Source organism: Rana temporaria, chromosome 5, assembly GCF_905171775.1.
Source record: "Rana temporaria chromosome 5, aRanTem1.1, whole genome shotgun sequence".
NCBI classification, from domain to species: Eukaryota; Metazoa; Chordata; class Amphibia; order Anura; family Ranidae; genus Rana; species Rana temporaria.
Window position 1 is genome coordinate 183,097,504 of NC_053493.1, and position 23,284 is coordinate 183,120,787.

General features: G+C 46.7%; 1 protein-coding gene across 4 annotated transcripts in view; it reads left to right on the forward strand.

Annotated features, from left to right (window-relative positions):
* The window catches only part of MARCHF6 (membrane associated ring-CH-type finger 6), a 1,325,445-nt gene that overhangs the window by 428,766 nt on the left and 873,395 nt on the right, over positions 1–23,284 (forward strand). For 3 of the 4 annotated variants that reach the window (XM_040351967.1, XM_040351964.1, XM_040351965.1), the window contains exon 9: positions 10,701–10,733. The exons of the other annotated variant lie outside the window; for it this stretch is intronic. In XM_040351967.1, the coding sequence (XP_040207901.1) occupies positions 10,701–10,733 (33 nt within the window). The remainder of the gene's footprint in view (positions 1–10,700; positions 10,734–23,284) is intronic. 4 annotated transcript variants of the gene reach the window in all.

Sequence of the window (23,284 nt, forward strand, 5' to 3'; positions counted from 1 at the left end):
TACACACACACACACACACACACACACACACACACACACACACACACACACACACACACACACACACATCTCTACACACATATCTCTACTTAATTTAGATTACCCAAAAAAACATATGGCAACAGAAGACTCAGGGAGAAGAGTGTAATGAAGTAATGTGGAAGCAATTTGAAATATTGACGTCCAGAATTGTTGTGCAATAGGACAGGACCACCAAATGTGGACATGAGTACCCCTCTTTCCACAGCCTCGGAAACACACAGAAGGATAAGATGGCAAAAATTTAGAGATCCTCGCGGGGACAAGGTACCACCGTATGAGGACCATGTAATTCGCCTCCAGAGCAATTACATTTTGTGTGGAGGATTTTGTGCTAGCCCATATATTTGGCCAGGCCTTGCATCCAGACTAATATGCAAGTTCTTGGACCACTGTGCAGCGTAAATGGGAAGATCAGCTGGCGGGGAAGTGAGATAGTTATATATATATATATATATATATATATATATACATGAAATGATTCCTGGGGCATGTGGATCCGACTTACAAATATTTTAATAGAAAGATATACTGTCTAGGGAGGAGCAGGCACCTATCACTGTTTGGACAAAATGGACTATTTGGAGATAAAAGTATTCATTGGAGGGTAATGAGGCTTGAGCCTGAAGAACTGGAAAAGTTTTATAGGTGATATCAATTTACAAGCCTGAGTCCAAAGTCAAAAGGAATTATGTTCAGAAAGGGCAGGGTAGAAACGTGGGTGACCTATAAAGGAAAGTAAAGGGGTATGGGGAGAAACCAATTTTAAAGGGACCACGTAAGCTATCCCATAGCTTCAACGAATGGCGCGTGACTGGGTTGGTCAGAGGACCCCGAACCGCAGGGGGCAACCACAATAAATTAGATACAATTAGAGGGGAGAGGTCCACTGCTTCCAGACTGACCCATATTGGAATTTCAACAGATACGTGAAGTAAAGAGATTTGGGCCAGCTGGACAGCATGATAACGGGCAAAATTAGGGAGCCCCAGGACTCCACTAAGTTTATTAAGGAGGATGGTAAGGCTCAGTACGAACTATTCGCTACTTTGTGAAGAGGACACATAACTGGTCAGATAGAGCTTTGTAGAATGTCAAATATGTTACTGACCACTTCACCAGATGTTGCTTACGTGTATGGTCCTGCATATATACATGTATTGAAAACTTCTAAATAAAGCTGTTATTGATAAAAAAAAGGAGGATGGATCTAGACACCCTAGGTTTTATAGGACCCCATATATATTTAAACACCCGAGTTTGGATAATTCGATGGAAATATGAGGGACAGCAATCGGTAGGACTCTATAGAGATACAAAGGCTTAGGAATCAAGCACATTTTAACAGCTGCAACTCGCCCCAGCCAAAAAAAACATAGTGATCTCCAGATATCTAGTAAAGAGGACAAATGAGACAACATAGGGAGGTAGTTGGTTTTATAAAGAGATTCCGGATCGCTGGTTAATTTAAGGCCTAAGTATGGTAATGACGTCATGGACCAAATAAAGGGAAAGCAATTTTGTAGGTGAACACATTCTTGATGCAGGAGGGACACGTTGAGAGCTCTGGACTTAGATTGATTAACTTCTAGACCTGATATATTCGCAAATTTATCCAAGACCTGAATAAGGTTTGGATGAGTTGTACAAGGATAAGTTATAAACAGGAGTGCATCGTCTGCGAACAAGCACATTTTATGAGAAGTAGATGCAATTTCCAGACCTTTGATATCTGGGCTTGGCCTAATCAGGGCAGCCAAAGGTTTGATCGCTAAAGCAAAAATTAAGGGGGATAGGGGACACCCCTGTCTAGTCCCCCTACCTATCTGGAATCTGTCTGAATGGAACCCAGACTATTTAACATAAGCTTGTGGCTGATTATACAGGTAATTCACCCATTGTAAAAAAATGTGGACCAAAACCCCAACAACCGAGAATAACATTTAAATAGGGCCAGGAAACCGTATCGAACGCTTTCCGGATATCGAGGGACAGCAAGTGCATTGGAATCTTACGGGATCTAGCTATATGCTGAAGCAGAACAACCCGCCAAATGTTATCACTAGCTTGCCGACGTGGTATAAAACCTACCTGGTTCTTATGTACTAACCTACCAATAATGGGATTAAGGCGTAATGCCATAATTTTGGCCAGAAGCTTGATGTCGAGGTTAAGTAAGGATATGGGCCTGAAGTTGGACCAGAAGGAATTATCTGTGTTAGGCTTGGGTATCATGGCTATTATAGCTGTCAACGTGTCCTGACCAAAAGAGTGTTGAAGTAAAACATTGAAAGAGTTGGAGAGAAGCGGGGCCAAAATAGCAGCAAATTTCTTGAAGTATGTACCAGAGAGCCCATCAGGACCAGGTCGCTTATGTGATTTAAGAGTCTTGATCGCTAAAATGACCTTCGGTCGTGATGGACTTCTCCAGAGACTCTCACGATCAGAGTCAGTCAATGTGGGTAGGGGAATGTACCGAAATAAAGTCTCTGCGTTGGAGGGGGGAACAAGAGGATCTTGCTTCATACAAGTCTTCCAGCTTCTTACGGAATTCGGCTAAAACTTTTACAGGATTACTGGTATAGGAATGTTTGTCTATCCGAATTCCGTTCCGGACAACGAAGGCGCATTGCCAGAAAGGTATCCAGTTTGTTCGCCTTTGTATAAATAGTATGGTTAGATCTGCGGATGGCCTTATCAGCTGATTCAGCCAACAGCAAGTCCAACTCTGCTTTCGACTTCTCTAAAGCAATTCTATGGGATTCAGAAGGAGAGGACTGGAATTGAAGAAAACACTGATGAAAATCTTGTTCTAATATGGCTAACTGAAGCTTCTTATCACGTTTTAAATGGGTGGATACCGAGATAGACATACCCCTGATTACAGGTTTATGTGCATCCCAGAGAAGGACAGGAGAGATATCAGGGGTAGAGTTGTGTTGTAAATGGTCCTTAAGGGCACCTTGGATATCAAGACAATACAACTGATTAGTGAGATATGCTTCATTTATACACTAGGTGCGGTCCCTAGACTGCGGGATCAAGGAGGATATCGTGGTAAGTACTGCACAGTGGTCCGACCAGGATTTAGTCTGCATGATAGAATTAAGCAATATTGGGGACGACGCTACTGAGACAAAAATATGATCAATCCTAGAAAAGGATTTGAGGGTATGAGTAAAATGTATAATTCTTAGTCGAGTTGCATTCCTGCCAGGTATCGAGCAAAGAGGCTTGTTAGAGTCGTTTCTGAAAGCGTATGGAGGGAGGGTACTGATCAGGGGCATTCAGGGACTTATCCAAATGTGGTTGTATCACTAGATTCGAATCGCCACATAAAATCAGTGTACCTTTGCAATGGGAGCATAAAACCTGAAACAAATGTGAAAAAGGGTTCGGGTTATTGTTTGGCTCATAGTATGAGACGAGGGCAGTTTCAACATCTTGAAGAGAACCCACAAGTATAATGTAGCGACCTTCAGGGTCTTTAATGTCAGAGGAGACCGAAAAGGGAAGAGTATGATGCAAGGCAAGTAACACACCTCATTCTTTCGTGGAGGCTGAGGCAGTGAACACCTGAGGGTATCGTCGGGAGCCGGAATATTTTGGGGTTGCGCGGGCCGAAAAGTGGGTTTCCTGAAGGGCCACTATACCAGCTTTGAGATGCAAAAGATTAAAAGGCCTTAACCCTCTTATTTGGGGAGTTGAGACCTTTAAGATTTAGCGAGAGTACGTTCAAAGGGGCCATCCAGGAACAGATAGGGGAACATTAGAGAACGGCTCCAGGGCCGTGCAATCCAACCGACAAGAAGCAGAGGAGAAGGGAAAGAAGAAAGTGTAGGAAATGAGAAAAGAACAAGGAAGAAGAAAAACATTGTGGGCAAGCAAGTGGTCGTAAAGAGAGAGAAGAGTCGAACTCTGTCACCCGACCAAATAGTGCACCGACCCACCCACCAGCCATCCAGCTCAGGGGTGGGTGCACCGCAGAAGGGGGAGCAATGACAGCTTCCCGCCACGAATGGGAGAAAACAATATAACTCATAAACATACAATCTGAGGGGAATAACAGTCTACAGAATAGGAGCTTTCGACTAAAGCAAAAGAAATAATTTACAGTAAACAAAATAAGCAGATTCAGCATTATTAAGCCAATACTGCATAAAGCAAAAGAAATATCAGAGAAAAAGGAATAACAAGAGGGGAAGTATAGGGAAGGGGGGGAAAGAAGTGAGGGTGAGGAGAGACAAGAGGGTGGGAGAGACGGGAGAGAAGGGAGGGACAGGAGAAAAGAGAGGGAAAGGGAAGATTGGGAGAATTGGAGAAGTGGGAGGGATGGTTAAGGCGGGAGGGTAAAGGCGGGAGGGTAAACAGGAAAGGAGAAGGGGAATAGTCTCACAAAATGTCATGGTCCGTAGCAGGTAAACACCCCCACGGAGCACGATAACCACAGTACGAAATCCGAGACTAAAGTAGCCTCAAAAGTATACAGAACTTCCATTATCTAGAAAGCCATGTAAAAAAAAAACACATAAAAGACAAACCGCAGTATGTAGGAAAAAATAGGCAAACAACACAAATAAAAGTAAGATTAGCTTAAATCTGAACCTGAGCGACCCCCCAGGATGGAGAGGGATTGCATAAGTCACCCCCCAGCATGGAAGCGACCCAATCTGGGCAGTTCCTGCATGCCTTGATTGAAGAATCATCTTCTGATAGGTAGAATATTCAAAACTTCAATCAAGAGACCCTATAGGGAAAAGAGAAAAAAAAAAAGACGGCACATAAAATCAAAATTTCAAAGTTTTTCGATCACACTCAGCGGGGCGAAAACAGTTGTCGATCCGAAGCTCCGTCATGGGAGAGAAGGAGTCCACTTGCGAACGGATGACGGGCCTGGTTGAGGCCTCTTTGGGGTGACAGCATATGGGTGAGCAATGGTACGAGCCGGAGTGCGGAGCAATGAAGTCTGATAGTTGAGCCGGGGTGGCTAAGTGAAGAGATTTCAGAAGGTGTTGGAGAGATTCGGGCGATGTGCAGGAGTGTTGCTGCCCCTGATAGGAAAACTGCAGGGCAAAAAGAAATCGCCAAGTGTATTTCAACTGATGTTGCATAATGATTTGCAGTTGAGGCTTTATCGCACATCGCTTAGCGATTGTAAGCGTTTGCCAGGTCAGAGATAAGTGTGACCCTGGAACAGGAGGGTGTCCTTGTTGCGAGCAGCAACAAGCAATTGCTCTTCTGCACAAAGGAAGTGCAGTTTAATAATGATGTCCCGCGGGGGACCGTCTTGCTGACGGCGAGTAAGGGCCCTATGTAGCCGATCAAATTCCAATCGTTCGATCGGTATAGAGGGAGATGGTTCTTGAAATAGGGCCATGGAAAAGAATTGCAGGTCATCAACAGTTTTGGGTATACCGCGTATACGCAAATTGGACCTGCGAGAGCGTTTTGCCGAAGAAGTGTGGCATTCTAATCAGAGAGCTGCCTGCTCTTAGGCCTGCTCCTGAAGAGTGAGCTCAATATCATCCACTCTAGTCTCCAGGTCTGCCGTATGCTGGCCTAGCTCCCTGACCTCTCGTGACAGTCTGCTGGTTATTTGATCAGAGGTAGCTTTAAGAGCCTTGTGTAGCATGGATTCCATGTAGGTAAAAAAGTCACTCTGGGACATACCTGAGGGTGGTAAATCAGGGGAGTCGCTGGCGTGGGAGTCGGCTCCGTAATCCGCCTCGCTGTCAGCATGTCCCGGGGGGGGGGGCCGCGTGTTTAGCCAGGGCCTTCACCGCCATCTTAGATGAGGCACGAGCCATGGCTTCCTTGATAGGTTTTGGTTTGGTTTTACCACGGTGGCCGGTCAGAACCATCCCGGAAGAGTCAGCACCTGTTCCGGTAACGATATCCAGGAGGGACGGGACTGCAGGGTCGTTCAGAGATGCCGTGGGATGCCGATATCGCGGCAGGGAGTGCAGAGCTCTAATGGATCGCGTCCTCCACGTCGAGCCTCGCGAATTCGCCCCCGGAGATGGAACTTTTTGTTAAGCTGTTCCACGTTTGTGGAATGCCTTACCTGACACTTTGAGGGCTCCTCAATATGTTGATTGCTTAAAAAAAAAAAATCTTAAGACCTTCCTTTTTAGTAAAGCTTTTTATCTGTTTTAGATTTTTTTTTGTATGGATTTGTAGCACTTTGAGATCTTTTGATGTAAAGCGCGTTATAAATAAAATGTATTATTATTATTAACCCTGGGGGGAACCGCGGGTTGTGGAAGATATGGGCGAGTGGGTGCCACGGAGTCAGGGGTTTTCAGTTTGTGCAGGGAGTCACATAGTGTCGTCGAGTGGGACAATGTAGGGGCTAGAATCAGGGTCGGCGTTTGGGAGAGCTCCAGAGCAAGAAGTCCAAGGTAAAACCAGGGATCACTTCTCTTTCCATGTTCACCCAATCGGGTTTAGGCCCTTTCAAGTAAATGTTTAAAAACTGGCTATACCCACCACAGGTTGGGTAGGCCTAGCCCTCTTTTCATTCTGGGTCTAAAAAGGACATTCTTTGAGAGACGTGTCCCTTTTTGTTCCAAATGAAGCAGATGATTGCAGATTGTAATTTGCTAATGTGCATTTTGGTGACTGGTATAGGATGTGAGCGGAAAAGATGCAGGATTCTGGGTAAAAGGGTCATCTTGACAGCGTTTACAATACCTAGCCAGGACATTTTGTACAGGGACCACTGATGAAGGTCTTCCGTCAGCTTTTTGAACATGGGAGTATAGTTAATATTGTGTACTTGGTCTATTCTAGATGTGAGGTTAATGCCTAAATAGGGAATAGATGTGGAATTCAAGGAGAATGGGAAGTGGTCTTTCACTCTAACTACCAAGTCTTGGGGTTGAGACATTGAGGGCCACCAATTAAGGCCTTATTAACTAGAAGGCCGGATGCACGGTCAAAGTCATTAAGAAGTTGGATAATGTTGGGGGTTGAGATAAGGGGGGACATAAAGAGGAAGACATCATCCACAAATAATGCACATTTGTGTGTTGATTTGCCACAGCAGACCCCATGAATGTCTGGGTGAAGTCTAATCGTGATAGCCAGATTTTCAATGGCTACCACAAAAATATGGGGAGAGATGGGGCAACCTTGCCTTGTGCCCTTCTTGATAGGAAACTGTTCAAGGGAATTTCTCGGAAGTCTAACCTGTGCTTTGGGTTGGGAGTATAGGGCTTCCAATGTTTTAATGAAGTCAGGACCGAAGCCCCACTTCTGAAGCATAGCGAAGGGACAGGCGACTGTATCAAACACCTTTTGGAGGTCAATGGAGAGGAGGTAGCCTTCCTGGGGGGGTCCCCCGTCCCATCCCAACTTCATAAGGGAAATAGTGTCCACCGCTCTCTGTATCTGGTCTGGACCCTGCCTCCCCGGAATAAATCCCCCTGGGTCCTTGTGAATATATGAACCAATAAAATATGCTAATCCGTTCGCCAAAATCTTTGTCATTATCTTCAAGTCATTGTTGATTAATGAGATTGGTCTATAGTTGCTTACTTCACTAGGATCTTTTCCCTGTTTGGGGATTACCGATATGTAAGCCAAGTTAGCTGCAGAATCTAGGGGGGAGTCCTTGCTCAATGAGTTGAAGAAGCGGGCCAGATAGGGAGAAAATATGTCTGCAAAGGTTTTATAGTAATAGGTTGAGAAGCCGTCAGGGCTTGGGGCAGAGTCTTTTTTAAGGTCCTTGACAACCGCTCGGATCTCGGATTCCTGGAATGGCAAATCCTAAGATAGAGCAGTGAGAGTCTGATAGTTTCGGAAGTGGGACTTTCCCCAGAAAGGAGTTCAAGGTGTTTGTGAGAGATAGGGTTGCCATCAAAATAAAGGGTGAAATAGAAGGACTGAAAGGTTTCAATTATCTTTTTGGGGTTCTGAGTCGGGGAGCCAGTCGACAATTTAATTTTGGGGAGGGCAAAAATCCTGTGTTTGGGGTTTAGTTTAGCCGCCAACTGAGGGCCAAACTTGTCCACCCGCATGTAATGCCTGCCGCTTATCCAACATAAGTGCTTTTCTGCAGTGGGAGTGAGGGCTAGGTTAAGGGCCAACCTGGTAGATTCAATTTTGGCTAGGGAAGCATGGGTGGTTCTCTGTTTGTGAGTTGCACTAAGAGCTTTAAATTCTTTCGGTTCATGACATCTGTTTTTTGTTCACGCTTCAGTTGTGATGAAAGTTGAATAATCTTCCCTCTCATCACTTTGTGGGCACCCCTTAAGGAGCTTGGGGTGATGTCTCCGGTGTCGTTAGTCAGACAGTATTCCCAAATCTCCCTTTCCAACATGGTGCAGTGTACTGGGTTGGAGAGGATTGTTTTGTTTAAGCGCCAGTGGCAGGGTCCTGGTGGGGTTAGAGTCTGAGAGTTTCAGGGTGACTAGGGAGTGGTCAGGCCATGGGACATCTTGTATGGAGGATTGGAAAGCTGTGTGTATGTCAGAGGTGGGTAGAAAAATATGATCTATTCTGGTGCAAGTCTTGTGTGGAGCTGAGTAGTGCTTGTGATCTTTTGCCGAGGGGTTTAGTTCCCTCCAGGTGTCCAATAAAGCCTAGAGAGTGTAGGAGTCGGGCGATGCAGAGGCTCTGCTTAGGTGGCTTTTTGAGGTGGGGAATCGCTAGGGGCGATTGTGTCCATTGTGTGATCAAAAGTGATGCTGGAATTGCCACCCATAATCACTCTGCCATCAAAGTGAGGGGAGAGGGAAGTGAGCATTGAGGAGAAGAAATTAGCTTGGCCCCGGTTAGGGGCATAATAAGAAATAATGGTAAACAAAATTCCTGCCTTTGACTAGGATGTAACGCCCTTCTTTGTCTGTGATTGTCAGAGAATGTGTGAAAGAGGTTCTTTTGGAGAAAAGTATTGCTACCCCCTCTTTTTTTTGGCATCTGCGTTTGCTAGAAAAAAAGGTGGGGTATCAGCGATGGAGGGAGGTGGGGTATGACTATTGGGAAAGCGAGTTTCCTTTATAATGATTACATCAATGCCCCTAGAATTGTAACCTTGGAAGGCTTTACGTCTTTAAGTGGGGGAGTTTAGGCCTTGGGTATTGTGAGGCTATCTTAAGAGCCGCCTGCAGGGGGGAGGAATCAGCCATGGATATGAGAAATGGGCCTACCTTGGTCCGTGGTGATCGGGGGACGGGTCAAGAAAGTCCGAGCAGGATCCTCATCTGAGTGAGGCCCATAGAGAGGATGGGCTCAGAAGAGTAACAACCTCTAGAGAGATTGCTGTCCTGATGTCACCAGAGGAGAGAACTCCCCTGGGTCATAACCTATCGGCTATGAGTGGCATGCATAACCGCCCCGGCCGCCGGGTACCCAGGAAAACAAACATTTGGTGTGGGACCTCGAAGCATAAAAGCTGATGAGCAAATAAAAAAAAAAAACATAAAAATAACAGCACACAAGGGAGATTTTGGCAGACAAATAAACATTAATGCAAATATAGATAACAGGGACTATCTCAGAAGATGCTGTAAAAGTAAGCGGGCAGAGAATGGGAGGGCTGTGGGAAGGGGAATGGGGGAAGAAGTAGCACCAAGTCCAGCACTACTAGCTAAAATAAGCTAAATAGAGTGAAAAAAATAAATAAAAAAAAATATTAAAAAAAAACGTTAAAAATAAAATATATAAAAGAAAACAAAATTAAAAAAAGGTAAAAAAAAAAAATATATATATATATTCAAGAAGAGTTTCTCTCAATCTTCAAGGGATATACAGTATGGATGTATTGAGGAGGACACAGTCTGTTTCCACAAGTAAAGCTGATAAACCGGTGCGTGTAGTTTAATGCACTACACAGTCGGGGGGTAAAACACCCAAAAGAGAAACCATGATCCCAGGAGGAGTGGTGAGTCATCTTGGGGGGGTTTGAGTCTCGGTGTCTTTGTTGCTTGTTCCACAACGGTGTAATAGGGCTGCCTGGTGGTGGCCTCTTAGAGGAGCTTGGTCGTTGGGAAGACTCTTGAGGGGGTAATTCTTGGGTAATGAATCCAAGTCACAGAAGCAGACGTTCACCTTCTTGGAAGTTAGAGAATCCGTATGACTTGTCCTTGTACTGGAACTGAAGGCGAAAGGGGAAGGATCATCTGTACTTTATGGATTTCTGTGTTAGGATCTCCAGGAGGGGTTTCAGGGTTCTCCGCTTCTGAATTGTGGTCGGGAGATATCTGCCAAGATTTGTATTTTGTTTCCTTAAAAGGTGAGGTCATCAAGATTGTGGGATCTTTTCATGATTTCCTCTTTCACTCCATAGTAGTGAAGTTTGACCACTACATCCCCTGGGAGCCCATCTTGGGGGGGGGGGGGGGGTTGCAGAGCTCTATGGGCCCTGTCTAGCTCAAGTTTATGATCCGGAATATCTGGGATGACATATTTTTATGAAGAGTTTTACTGCATCTGGGATATTTGTTATTTGCTATTTATGTTATGTTGCATTATAATGTAATATTTACTTTTGTATGGTAGAACTATATATAGTTTATTAGTTTGTATTTAAATGTAAATAAAATACAGTACTTGTGCATAACCACAGCATTTTCTTTTAGTTGCATTCAGAGCTTGGATAGTAAATACCTAGCATTATTATTAGCCTGTTGGTAATCAAATGTTTTTGATTGCTGTAGATGCTGGGCCTGGATGGATCGTTGGTTTTTCTGGTAAGATATTGGATATTTTTTTCCTTGTCTTGACTGAAATGTTCAACTTAATATGATGGACTTTTGGTATAAACTGTTAACTGTGTGTGTGTGTGTGGGGGGAGGTAGGGGCAGTGTGACTTTCTGGATGAGTCTTTGCAGTCCGCAATATAGCTACAATTATAAAATGTTGTCATGTCCTCCTTTTGTTTATATGTGAACATGTGTCTTTTGGAAACTGTGACTAACTATGTACTGTATTTGTGTATGGTTAGTTACATTGTGTACACTTTATATCTAACATTTGTTTAGTCATCAGTTTTGTGTATTAGTACTGTGACTTTAGTCAAGGGGACCCTTTCTTCAATGTTTTTCTTATTTTCTGTAAAAAAGAGAATGCTGGTATGCTGGTGTATTTTAATGCAACAGTTAAAAGTGCTGTTTTATGCAATGTATGCCTGGATGGCCTTACTCTATTCAGCTGTCTTGTTAAAAGGGGTTGTAAACCTTCAACATTTTTCACCTTAATGCACCTTTACAACCCATTTTAAAATCAACTCTCTAAGTTTTCGATTTCATTATGTTGTCTTTAAGAAATCATATTAAATTGGTTCTAAAACCTAAAAATGTTTACCTCCTTAAGGCATTCATTTTTTCTTTCCTGAGCCCTCATGCTGTGCATGTCTGCAACTCTTTTCTTCCCTCAATTCTGGGTCTTGCTTGCTTTGCTGGGGCACTGGGAGTCACTGTCAATCAAAGCCAGTAAACAAGGGATCAGTAAAGAGGCCAAGTCCTGTCTGTGTCAATGCACACATCAGTGGGGCTCGGGAGCGAGCACTCACAAGTGCCCCCATGGAAAGTGGCTTTCCCTGAGGGCACTTGACACTGGAGCCAGGAAAGCTAGCGGGGGACCAGCAAAGAGAAGGTTTGGGTCACTCTGTGCAATTGCATGGCACAGGTAAGTATAGAGCTGTTTGTTTTCTTAAAATACATTTTCAATTGCTTTAAGTGTTAGCCCGGTTCTGAGAAATTCTGGCACCATTATGCTTCATTGCACATCTACTGTGTTGTGCCTACTTTTGTGATTGCTGTGCAAGAGTCGCATCTATGCATCCCTGCATTTATACTTGGGTGAAACCCCTGTTTCATGTGACTCTTTGCTTGTTGTGGCAGAATAATTGGTATCCTGATTTTGAAAGTGTGCCTCATGGCCCAAGCTTGAATATTTAATAGATACAGTAACCACATCAAAAAAGAAAATCACCAACACTCCGTTGTGGATGAATAATCAATATAAATATAAATTATATATAATTTGTGTAACATCATAGATTGTACAAACCTAAAGTTTCATGGCCACTCTGAGTCCCTTCCTCAAGGTGGCAGTGACCATGTGTAAACACAACAAACTTTTAGAAATACCCCATGGAAACACATAGTAACAGTGCACACTCTCCCATGTTGTCATACTGAAAGCAGACACAATTATATACTGTATTTCTTCACAGATATTATCTTTCCAGAGTAACCTTTTTACATGTCATATTTATTCACCACATTTTCTGAACTCCGTGTTTTTTTCTTTCTTTTGGGATTATGATGTGAAGGGGGGGGGGGGGGTGGGGGCACACTATGTCACCATTCTGGTCTGGGGAAAAGCTTTAACCACTTCAATACCGTGGGTGTTTTTCAGGTTTGGTGTTTACAAGACTAAAACCTTTTTTTTTGCTAGAAAATTACTTTAAACCCCCAAACATTATATATTTATTTTTTTCTAACACCCTAGAGAATAAAATTGCGATCATTGCAATACTTTTTGTCACACCATATTTGCGCAGCGGTCTTACAAGCACACTTTTTTTTGGAAAAAAAATACTTTTTTTAATTAAAAAATAAGACGGCAATAAATTTGGCCCAATTTTTTTATACATTGTGAAAGATAATGTTACGCCGAGTAAAATGATACCCAACATGTCACGCTTAAAAATTGCGCCCGCTGGTGGCATGGTGTCAAACTTTTACCCTTAAAAATTTTGATAGGCGACGTTTAAAAAAATCTATAGGTTGCATTTTTTGAGCTACAGAGGAGGTCTAGGGCTATAATTATTGCTCTCTCTCTCTAACGATCGCGGTGATACCTCACTTGTGTGGTTTGAACACAGTTTTCATATGCGGACGCTACTCATGTATGCGTTCGCTTTTGCACGCAAGCTCGTCCAGGCAGGGCGCTTTAAAACATTTTTTTTCTTATTTATTTTATTTTTTACACTGGGGAAAAAAAAAAAATTATCACTTTTATTCCTATTACAAGGAATGTAAACATCCCTTGTAATAGAAAAAAAGCATGACAGGTCCTCCTAAATATGAGACCTGGGGTCAAAAAGACCTCACATCTCATATTTAGACTTAACTGCAAAAAAAAAAAAAAAAAAAAAAAATGGAAATTTTGTCATTTGAAAAAAACAACAACAAATTTCTCTTTTAAGGCGCAAGGGCGGGACTGACGTTTTGACGTCACTTCCGCCCAGCAATGCTATGGGGACGGGTGGGGGCCATCTTGCCCTCACTCATATCCCCACACAGCATGTGAAAGGACCCGTACTCCGCAGCCGCTACCGGCGGTTCCGGTAAGCGGCGGAGGGTGCGGGAGAGCGGCGGGAGGGGGGGGGCCCTCTCACGCCGCCGATAAAGGTGATCTCACGGCAAATCCGCCGCGGAGACCACCGTAGGACCGCTCACACTAAAGATGGATATTTCGGTTGTGGCAGCAGCTGCTGCCGTTACCGAGATATCCATCTTTAAAGTGCCACCGTATATAGTAGTAAGGCAGTCGGGAAGTGGTTAAGAACCGTTGCGTTTCCTTCATACCACTGCAAAATACTTAATTTTTCTCAGATTGACTTTTTTCTTACTGATGAATATCTTTAACAGGTTAGCAAGGTGTGTATCCACAGTATCACATGGTCTGACCACACCCCTATTACGATAGCTATTGTGACTACAGATGCAAGCCCATCCCTAAATCTTAACATCTTAACACCTTCTTTTTGTCCCACCCTCAGCACAATGTAGAAATGGAGAGTAAACTCAAGTAATTTTCTCTTATCGTCCATGGACAGACACAGCCTTCAAAATCTTTACATATGGGTTATGGTCCTGTTCATAGGAGAGGACTAGGCAGAACATGTTAGATATTTAAATACATTTTACTTTAACAAAGTTGAACAGCCCCACCCAGGGGGCGGTCCCTTCAGACATAACCCTCCTCCCTGCAGCATGCAGCCTCAGTTTTTTTCTGCCTAGCAGGACATGGCTCCCTTTGGACCCAGCGCCCTGAAAAAATGTATTTTATTTTGTTTTAAGATTCTTCTACCAACGGATGGCTGGGCGACAGGCTGGATATATAGATCCTTGTAGTCCTTCCCAGTCCGGCCATCGAGCATGAGCACACCTTAGCTAAGCGCAGGGTCTGCCACAACATGACTCCCAGGGTGGGCGGTGGGCTTTTTGCTTCAGGGTCCACACATGACTGGGCTGTTTTGTTGTCTCACTCACAGTGGACTGGGCCGACAGCTACTCCGTACCATCAGTTGTGGGTCTGTCAGGGATGGGCCAGCATGTCCTCACAAGGACAGGTAAGTATGGTTCCTCCTGCCTCAGCAGGATGGAACAACTGGGCATTCCCGGGATTAAGGGGTTCTCCTGTCCTCCCTTTCCCTGCTCTCTGTTGCCCTTTCCCCTCCTGCCCTAGGGCCCGCTGCGACCGGGGTGTACCTGCGGGGGGGGGGGGGGGGCTCCGGGTCCCTGTGGGGCACAGGGATCCGCTTTCTGTGAGGGGGAGTCGGTCTCCTGGGAAGTCTCTAGCACTGGCTTTCTGAACAGAGCACAGCTCAGTTTTTACCTCGCGGATTTTACCTCACGGATTTTACCTCAGTTTTTACCTCACATTTTTTTCCTCACAGACACGCTGTGTATACAAGGAAGGCGGGCAGCTGTGCGGAGCTGTCTCCCTCTGGGTGGTGTGTCCCCTGGGTAACCCCCCCCCCCCCGTCGGTGCAGCAATGAGGGTGGACTACCTATGTGTTTTTCACTTAGTCCCTGAGGGCTGTCAGTGGGTGATAATGGAGTCAGTATCTGGCCATTCTTCCCCTACATTGCCAGAGACTGCAAACGGTGCCCCTGCGGTTCCCATGGATACACTCGGCATGGATGCAGTCGGCAGTCTTGGAATTATTTGTTGTCAAGGTGGAAGCAGCGTAAGGGGGTAAAAGCGCCCCCTCCCCCCGCCATCTTCTGGAGAATGCTCAGACTCGGTTTTCGGGCCTGGCTGCGGCCCAGGACCCCTGTTCTGGTATGTCAGAGGATGTGGACCCCTCCTCCGGGTCAGTGCCAGACACCGCATTTGTGAGTGCACTTATTGATGCTGTTAGTGACTCTCTCAAGCCGGAAGATGCAGCTGGGACTTCCACAGAGGGGTCTGTCTCCTTTGGGTCACACAAATCTAACTGTTCTGTGAAAGTTTTTCCTTCTGTTACTTTCTTTGATAAGTTCGTAGATAAGGAATGGTAACAGCCGCAAAAGTCCTTTGTGGCCATTCAGCACCTGGCGGTCCATTACCCTTTTGAGGACAGCCTTTTGAAAAAATTGGCTTCTCCTCCAGTGGTTGACCCCCCCCGGTTGCTCGGTTAAACAAGGTAACCACTCTCCCTATAGAAGGGACCCCTGATTTCAAGGACCATACTGATGGGAGGTCCGAGGCGGTGACCCGCTCCATGTTTACCATGCTAGGGTCTGCATTGCGGCCTATTTTGGCTGCAACCTTGGTGTCTTAGACACTCACTGAATGGGCAAAGGTTTTGCACCAGACTGTGGAGGAGCATTAGCTACCTCCTGAATATGTTAGACTGGCCGACTAGTTGGTCCAGGGCCTTGTATATGTCTGTGATGCTACCCTGGATGCAGACCCCTTGATATCCAGAGCCTCTGTTTCTGCGGTAGTGTTGCACCACCTGATTTGGCTAAAATGCTGGTCTGCTGACCAAGCATCCAAAAAAGCCTGGGCAGATTTACCCTTCAAAGGTGGGAGACTTTTTTTGGTACCTCACTGGACAACATTATTAAGGATGTCACTGGAGGTAAGAGCACTCTCCTCCCTCAGTCCACCAAGGGGAAGGAGCCACACCGTAAGCCGGGTCCTTCTTTTCCCACGCAGAAGCGGTATTTCCGTCAGTCAGGGCCCGCGGGTAGACCCTCCCAGGCTGACTAAGGCTCAGCTGGGGGACAGAAACGTCCCTGGGTGCGTAAGCCAAACAAACCGGCATCCAAACCCACCACCGCATGAAGTTTTGCTCCCGCCCGACTCATGGGTGGGGGGACGGCTTCGCAAGTTCACAACTCGGTGGAGTTCCCTGCTCTCCGACCAGTGGGTCTACGAGGTGGTCTCTTCGGGGTACAAAATAGTTTCTTTCCTGTCCGCCGGACAGATTCTTTCCCTCTCCTTTTGGCTCGTCGGTCTGCCCTATTGGGGGCAGTGAAAGACTTACTGAGACGAGAGGTTTCAGGGATTTTATTCAAATCTGTTTGTGGTCCCAAAGAAGGATGGAGTCTGTCCAATCTTGGACCTCAAAGCCCTAAATGCCTTTGAGAGTACGGAAGTTCAGCATGGAATCCATTCGCTCGGTGGTGGCTGCGCTCCATCCGGGGGACTTTCTGGGGTCCTTGGACATCAAGGACGCATACTTGCATGTCCCTATTTGCGCAGGACACCAGAGGTTTCTGCGCTTTGTAATAGGAGAATACCACTATCGGTTTGTGGCTCTTCCCTTTGGCCTAGCGTCAGCACCAAGTGTTTTCACCAAGGTGCTCGCACCGATTCTAGCTATGCTGAGACAGTGAGGCATTGGCGTCGTGGGCTACTTAAACGATCTTCTGAGAGCAGCTTCTGGCTCAGAATTAGAGGTGGATGCAACTATTGCCAGCCAGACCCTCCAAGAATTTGGGTGGGTGTTAAACATCCAGAATTCGGTCCTGGTACCGACTCAGCGTTTGGAATACCTGGGGTTGATTCTGGTCTCCGCAGAGGTGAGTCTTTCTTCCCCTAGAAAAATTGCAGACTCTTCAGTCTGCGGTGAAGCTGTTGGCATCCCGTAAATGGTCGTCTCTCCATTTTTGCATGCGAGTCCTGGGTCTGATGGTAGCCTCCTTCGAGGCAGTACCGTAAGCCCAGTTCCACACTCGAGTATTGCAGAAGGAGATCCTGTCCAAATGGAACAAATCTCCATTGTCTCTGGATCGCCAGATTCAGGTAAGCCACCTATTCAGTCTCTCTGAATTGGTGGCTGAGATCCCCGGCTCTTCGGTTCGGGAAGTCATTCCTTCCCTTCCAGTGGACAGTGATTACGACGGACACCAGCCTCACAGGTTGGGGGGCGTCTGGGGGGTCCAGTCGGCCCAGGGTTGCTGGACTTTGCAGGAATCCCATCTGCCAATCAATGTCCTGGAACTTTGGGCGATCAGGCTATGCTTCTCCTCGTGGTCGAGGAGGTTGCAAGGTTAACCAATCGGTATTCAGTCGGACGATGCCACGGCGGTGACTTATGTCAACCATCAGGGGGAACACAGAGCTCAGCTGCAGCGTCCAAGGTCGCTCACATCCTGCGTTGGGTGGAAAGAAGCGTGCCGGCTCTATCGGCTGTCTACATTCTGGGCGTAGAAAACTGGCAGGCGGACTACCTGAGTCGCCAGATGCTGGACCAGGGGGAATGGTCATTGCATCCAGAGGCATTTCAACTCCTTTGCAGGAGGTGGGGTACACCAGACATGGATCTCCTGGCCTCTCGCCTCAACCGCAGTGTCTAGGTTTTGTGGCCAGGTCCAGAGATCCCTGGGCAGACACGTCGGACACGTTGGACAGTATTGGCTAATTTATGCCTTTCCCCCATTGAAGTTGCTTCCTCGGCTGCTCCGCAGAGTGGAGTCCAAAAGGATCCTGATTATCTTATTAGCTAATCGCTCCAGATTGGCCCCGGCGTCCTTGGTACTCCGATCACGTGCGCCTGGTGGCTGCCAATGCGGGAGGACCTTCAGTCTCGGGGTCCCATACTTCATCCTGCTTTACAGTCGCTGGCTTTCACGGCATAGCTATTGTAAGCCAGGTACTAAGGGGCCAAGGTCTTTCTCTGTCATCTCAACCATGAGGGCATGGAAGTCTTCTTCCAGGAAGATCTACCATCGCACCTGGAAGGTCTAAATCTCTTTGTGCAAGGAGATGGGGTGGCGTCCTCTGAAGTATTCAGTTTCCAGGGTCCTGCTGTTTTTACAGTGTGGAGTAGATTAGAAACTTGCCTTGAGCAAAGTCGAGGGGGGTGTGACCGGAAGATGGTGGAGTAGAGGCACACACGCTCCACAGCTCCGTCCCCCACCTGACTAAACAAGCGTGATGTGAGACCCAGCTATAGCGTTACTGAAGGAATCTGGGGTGAAGTACGACCACGATGTGACCCCCGTTGTTCGTCTTAACTCAGTACAGCGCCGGAGACCCCCTCTGACCAATGATGTCACACACAAGCCAATTCAGAGAGTGATCTAATAATATATCTTTATTCATGGCTTTATATAATATTTCTACAAGCGAAAAGATAATTCAAAGGTTAACCTGGTCATACATCCGGTGAAAGTGCTAATATGGTCAGAGTACCTCAGAGTATAACAACAAGGTCATATTTTCATAACAATACACTGAAATGCGTCCCTAATACATAATCTTGTCTATAAACTCCAAAACAATATAAGCTTTAAAGGTCAATAACAAGCTATGTTCTATAAACAAAACGGTTACTTAGGTCAGTGTGAGAGAGGAATAATCTCTTGACGAAGATGGATCTAAGATGGATACTTATTTCTAAAATTGAGTCACAATGGCTCATATCCTTTCAGTTACTATAGCCCGCCCAGAGTTGCCTTACGGGGAGTCTGGGAATGAAGAATAAAGTGGAGGTTAAACTACCTGGGGTGAGCCCGTTGAAAGCGCCGTCTCAGCCGTCCTAGCCGGAGATCCAGCGGTTCTTTCCTCTGAGGCGGTCGGCTGCTACCAGAAACCGCAAGACATAACCATGTGATACGGTGACGGTCAGAAAGCCAGCTGTCCCCCCTGTCACTCAGGCGCTGCCAGCAATGTTAATCTCCGGAGGGGGAGGAGGAAAGAGCGAGGGGGAGCAACAGAGTGGACAGGTGGGGGAGGAAATGCCGCACACAGACCCATGCTCAGGAGAACGGCAGTCAGAGATGAGCACCTTGAAGGCTTTGTTGCAAGCCCTCCCCACACGGGCCGATATGGAGGCACTGGTAATACGCCTGGAGGAATCCCATCGGAAAGACCTGGAGATCGTGCGGGAGGAGGTTCAGCAGCTGACAGATAAGTTGGAAAATGATGAGCTGTTGCTAGCGCGTTTGGATGAACGTATAACTGGTATAGAACAGACATATTTGTTAAAGTCCTCCCGGGTTGACCCCATACAGCTTAGGCTGGAGGAAATGGAGGACCGTAATAGGCACAAGAACTTGAGGTTCAGGGGGGTCCCCGAAACGGTGGAGAGGGAGGCATTACAATCAACAATATCTACAATATGCCATCAATTGGCTACCGCTCCTCCCACCCAGGTCTTTGAATTTGAAAGGTTACACAGATCATTGGGCCCCTGCTCAACAAATCCTAATATACCCAGAGATACAATCTGTTGTTTCCACCGCTATATACATAAATAATTGATCAGTTGGGAGGCGGGAGAAATTGTGTTTGAAGGGTCTCAGATAAAAATCCTCCCAGACCTATCCCGGGCCACTTTACAACGAAGAGCCATGTTGCGCCCTCTACTGGACAAAATAAGGGGTCTAGGTGGGACTAAAAGATGGGGATACCCGATCTCCCTAACAATTAGGAAGGAGGCACTGACTTTTATCTTACAGCAACCTATGGACCTTCCTGACCTGTTTAAATTTCTTGGTATTGAACCATTTTAATTTTCGAGTTGGCTACAACATTTACCAGGGTCAAGAAGAGTAATGAACTAATAGGAACAAAGGAAAGAGGAGAAGATGATGTATAGATATATAGAAGTACAGAAGGGAAGAGAGAGGAGAGGGGGTGAACTGGGTAGATTTGAATTCCATTAAGAAAAAAGTGATGAACTAGGAGGTTTAAGGCGCAGGCCTCCCCTTCTCCTTTTGGAAGAAGAGGGAGGGAAATGGACTCTCCCCTCTTTTTTGGGGGAGCCGCCCCCCCCCTTTTTTTTAGGGGCCTACGTTTTTTCCCGGTCCCTCCACTCGATAAGGTTATGGACAGCACACTTGCACATCTGCACAATGATATGAGACAGCCCTCAAAATTTGCACTCTCTGCTCGCATTTGGCGAGTGAAAAAATGAGGAGGGCGAGTATGGACAGGGCTGTAAATGTATAGCCAGTGCTCCTCTCCCCCACCGTGCTGCGAGCTTTGCAGCATGGCCATTTCATTACGAACAGTCAGCCACCCGGGACCGCCCCTCTCCACCTACCTTCTGCCGCACATCACTGCCCCCACAGTCACACAGAGCGTTAATTTCCAAAGGAGTGAAAGAGCCGCCCCTCTCCTCCCCTCTCCGCCTCCCACCTTCCGCACATCACCGCCCCCCACAGTCACACAGAGTGTTCACTTCCATAGGAGTGAAAGAGCCACCCGGGACCGCCCCTCTTCGCACATCCCCACCTCCCACAGGCACACAGATTGTGCACTGCCATAGGAGTGAAAGAGTCGCCCCGGGATCGCCCCTCTCCGCCTCCCACCAGTGGCACATCAAAGGAGTGGGGTGGTAAATGTCCCTGCAAGGCAGTTCTAAGTGGGTAGGCACAAACCCTCTTGGTCCGCCCTCAGTGTGCACCCTCGTGGCTAAAGAAGAATGGTAAATATAGCAGTGTGCTGGTGGATTAAACAAGATGTGTGCTGGGAGGAAGGTTGAGAGCAAAGGTGTTCTGTATTGGGGGGGGGGGGTGTAATTGGAGGCATATATATGATGTCTGAATCATACCCTTTGCCTTGGTGGGCACTGGATATGCTGCATTGATGGGCACAGATATGCTGCAGTGATGGGCACTAGTTACCCTGCATTAATGGGCACTGATCCACTGCAGGGATGGGCACTGGTTATGCTGCATTGATAAGCACTGATCCGCTGCAGGGATGGGCACTGGTTATGCTGCATTGATAAGCACTGATCTGCTGCAGTGAAGGGCACTGGTTACACTGCATTGATGGGCACTGATCTGCTGCATTGATGGGCACTGGTTAGGCTGCATTGATGGGCACAGATCAGCTGCGCTCCATTGATGGGCACTGGTCAGGCTGCTTTGATGAGCACAGGTCACGCTATATTGCTGGGGACTGGTGAGGCTGCACTGATAAAGTTGTTAATATTTATTTTTGTAGCTTAATTCTGCATAAAACATTTAAGTGTAATTTCATGAGATGATTTATGAGGGCATGTTTAGGGGCGGGATTAGGGGCGGGGCATGGTAGGGGTTGGGTGGGGCAACTGGTGGCGAGTAACCCTTATGGCCTGGCTAGTAGCTCAGGACTTGAAATTTTGAGCCCTGATATGAGATATGTTTGCTAGGGGAATTATATATATATTTTTTGGGGATTTCCCCCTTCCCCCTTTTTCTTTATCGTACATCACGGGACACAGAGCGGCATATTCATTACTATATGGGTTATATGGAATACCTTCAGGTGATGGACACTGGCAATCTCAAACAGGAAATGCCCCTCCCTATATAACCCCCTCCCATAGGAGGAGTACCTCAGTTTTTACGCCAGTGTCTTAGGTGTTGGTCATGGTTTAGCTTGCCTCCGCATCCTTGGGATTAGGTGAGCTAACCAGTTCTGTCCAAAGGCCTCAGCGCTAAAGTGGTCAGTAACCGGACCCCAAACCCTTGGGGTATAGCCCATAATGCTTTTCTTTTTAGAGAGCTGGACCCTGGGCCCAGAACTTAGAAACCTTTGGGGGCCTAATGTTTCTGTTGCCAGAGTGCTATATGGGCCCAGGACAGTGGATCCTTCATAGGAACCCAGGGCCTGAAGGTCTAGACAGCCCCACGGAGATGGGGGAAGATTGGGCCTCTTGCTTGGCAAAGTCCTGCGGCATGGAGCAGGTAAGTGAGGGGAAACTTGCGGAACTTGGTTCTTAGCAGGTTTTTCTGGGGGGTCACAGGGGACATGCCTAAAGTTATGCGCTGCATCTGGCAAAGTAAGTCACATATCTTAATGATAGGATGGCTTTATGTGTTGTTTCCCCATAAGAGGTGACCTCCCTGGTAGTATTGAAAAGCATTGAGTGGCTGTGTGTGTGTGTGTTTAAGAGAGCTGTGCTTACCTGCAAGCCTCCAGGCGATGCTGCATCGGTTCTTCCTCCTAGCCTGGTGACAGGCAAACGCTGGCCTCCTCGTGGGCTCCCTTTCCTCCACCCCCCCCCCCGTCGGCGGGCGCGCGCGCGCGTCCCCGTGTTATGAGCGCAATTTCGCGCCGTTAGCTGAGGGGGGAAGGGCGGGTCAGTTGGTTTAAGGAAGGGGCGGCCCTTCCTTTTTCGTTCCATCAGCTCAGTTTATGCTGGAACTGAGGAGGAAGAGACCAGAGCGGCAGCACGGGGCGCCGAGGACACACAGTGGCCAAAAAAGGATATTACAGTCTTCATAAGACTGTCTTGAAGCCTAGAAATAGGCTGTTCTTTTCTATCTCAGCAGTGTTTTTTCTTGGCAATACTACTAAGGGGGACAGAATGTTTTTTCTTTCTTGGGTTTGAAAAAAAAAAAAAAGAAAAAAGATCCATCAAAGGGAGAGAAGGCATTTTTTCCCCCAAACGGGTTTTTGGGCAATAATTGTTTATAGTTCCAAACACCGATAAGTTAGCGGGCGTACCTCGGTATTGTACCATGGCATCCGGGTCAGAGGGTACAAGAGGTGGGGATTCCCCCAGAGAGTCTGAGGTCTCGGAAAAAATTATGCCGCTGCTTTCCCGAGAGGGAGCCTTGGGGCCATCGGGATCTGGGGCTGGAGCTGGCTCGGGTCAGTCCAACCCTAGGGTGGTCACGGACGAGGTATTGTCCACCTCTTTAAAGGAGATGGAAAAAAGAATGGAAAAGATGATAAACATGGCTCTGCGGGGCAGAAAACGGAATAAATCTCCGTCGCCCGAGCATGGACCCTCTGAGGAGGAGGTCCTTTCCGCAGGGGAATTGGAAGACCTCTTGGAAGACCAAGCAGGTTCAGGGATCGAGGATCCGGATACAGGGGAGTCTGAGGCAGTCTCCCAAAGGGAGAGCTGGTGGGTTCAAGCCTTAACGGACTTGGTCCATAGTGCTTTCAACTTACCAGTACCAGATCTCCAAGTATCGACTTTTTCAGCTTTGGGCTCACTAAGGGCGCCTCAAAACAACGCAGTTTTTCCGATCCATCCTCTGCTAGAGGAAGTTTTGTTCCAAGATTGGATCAAGCCAGATAGAATCTTTTTACCACCTAAAAGATTCTCTGCCTTGTATCCTAT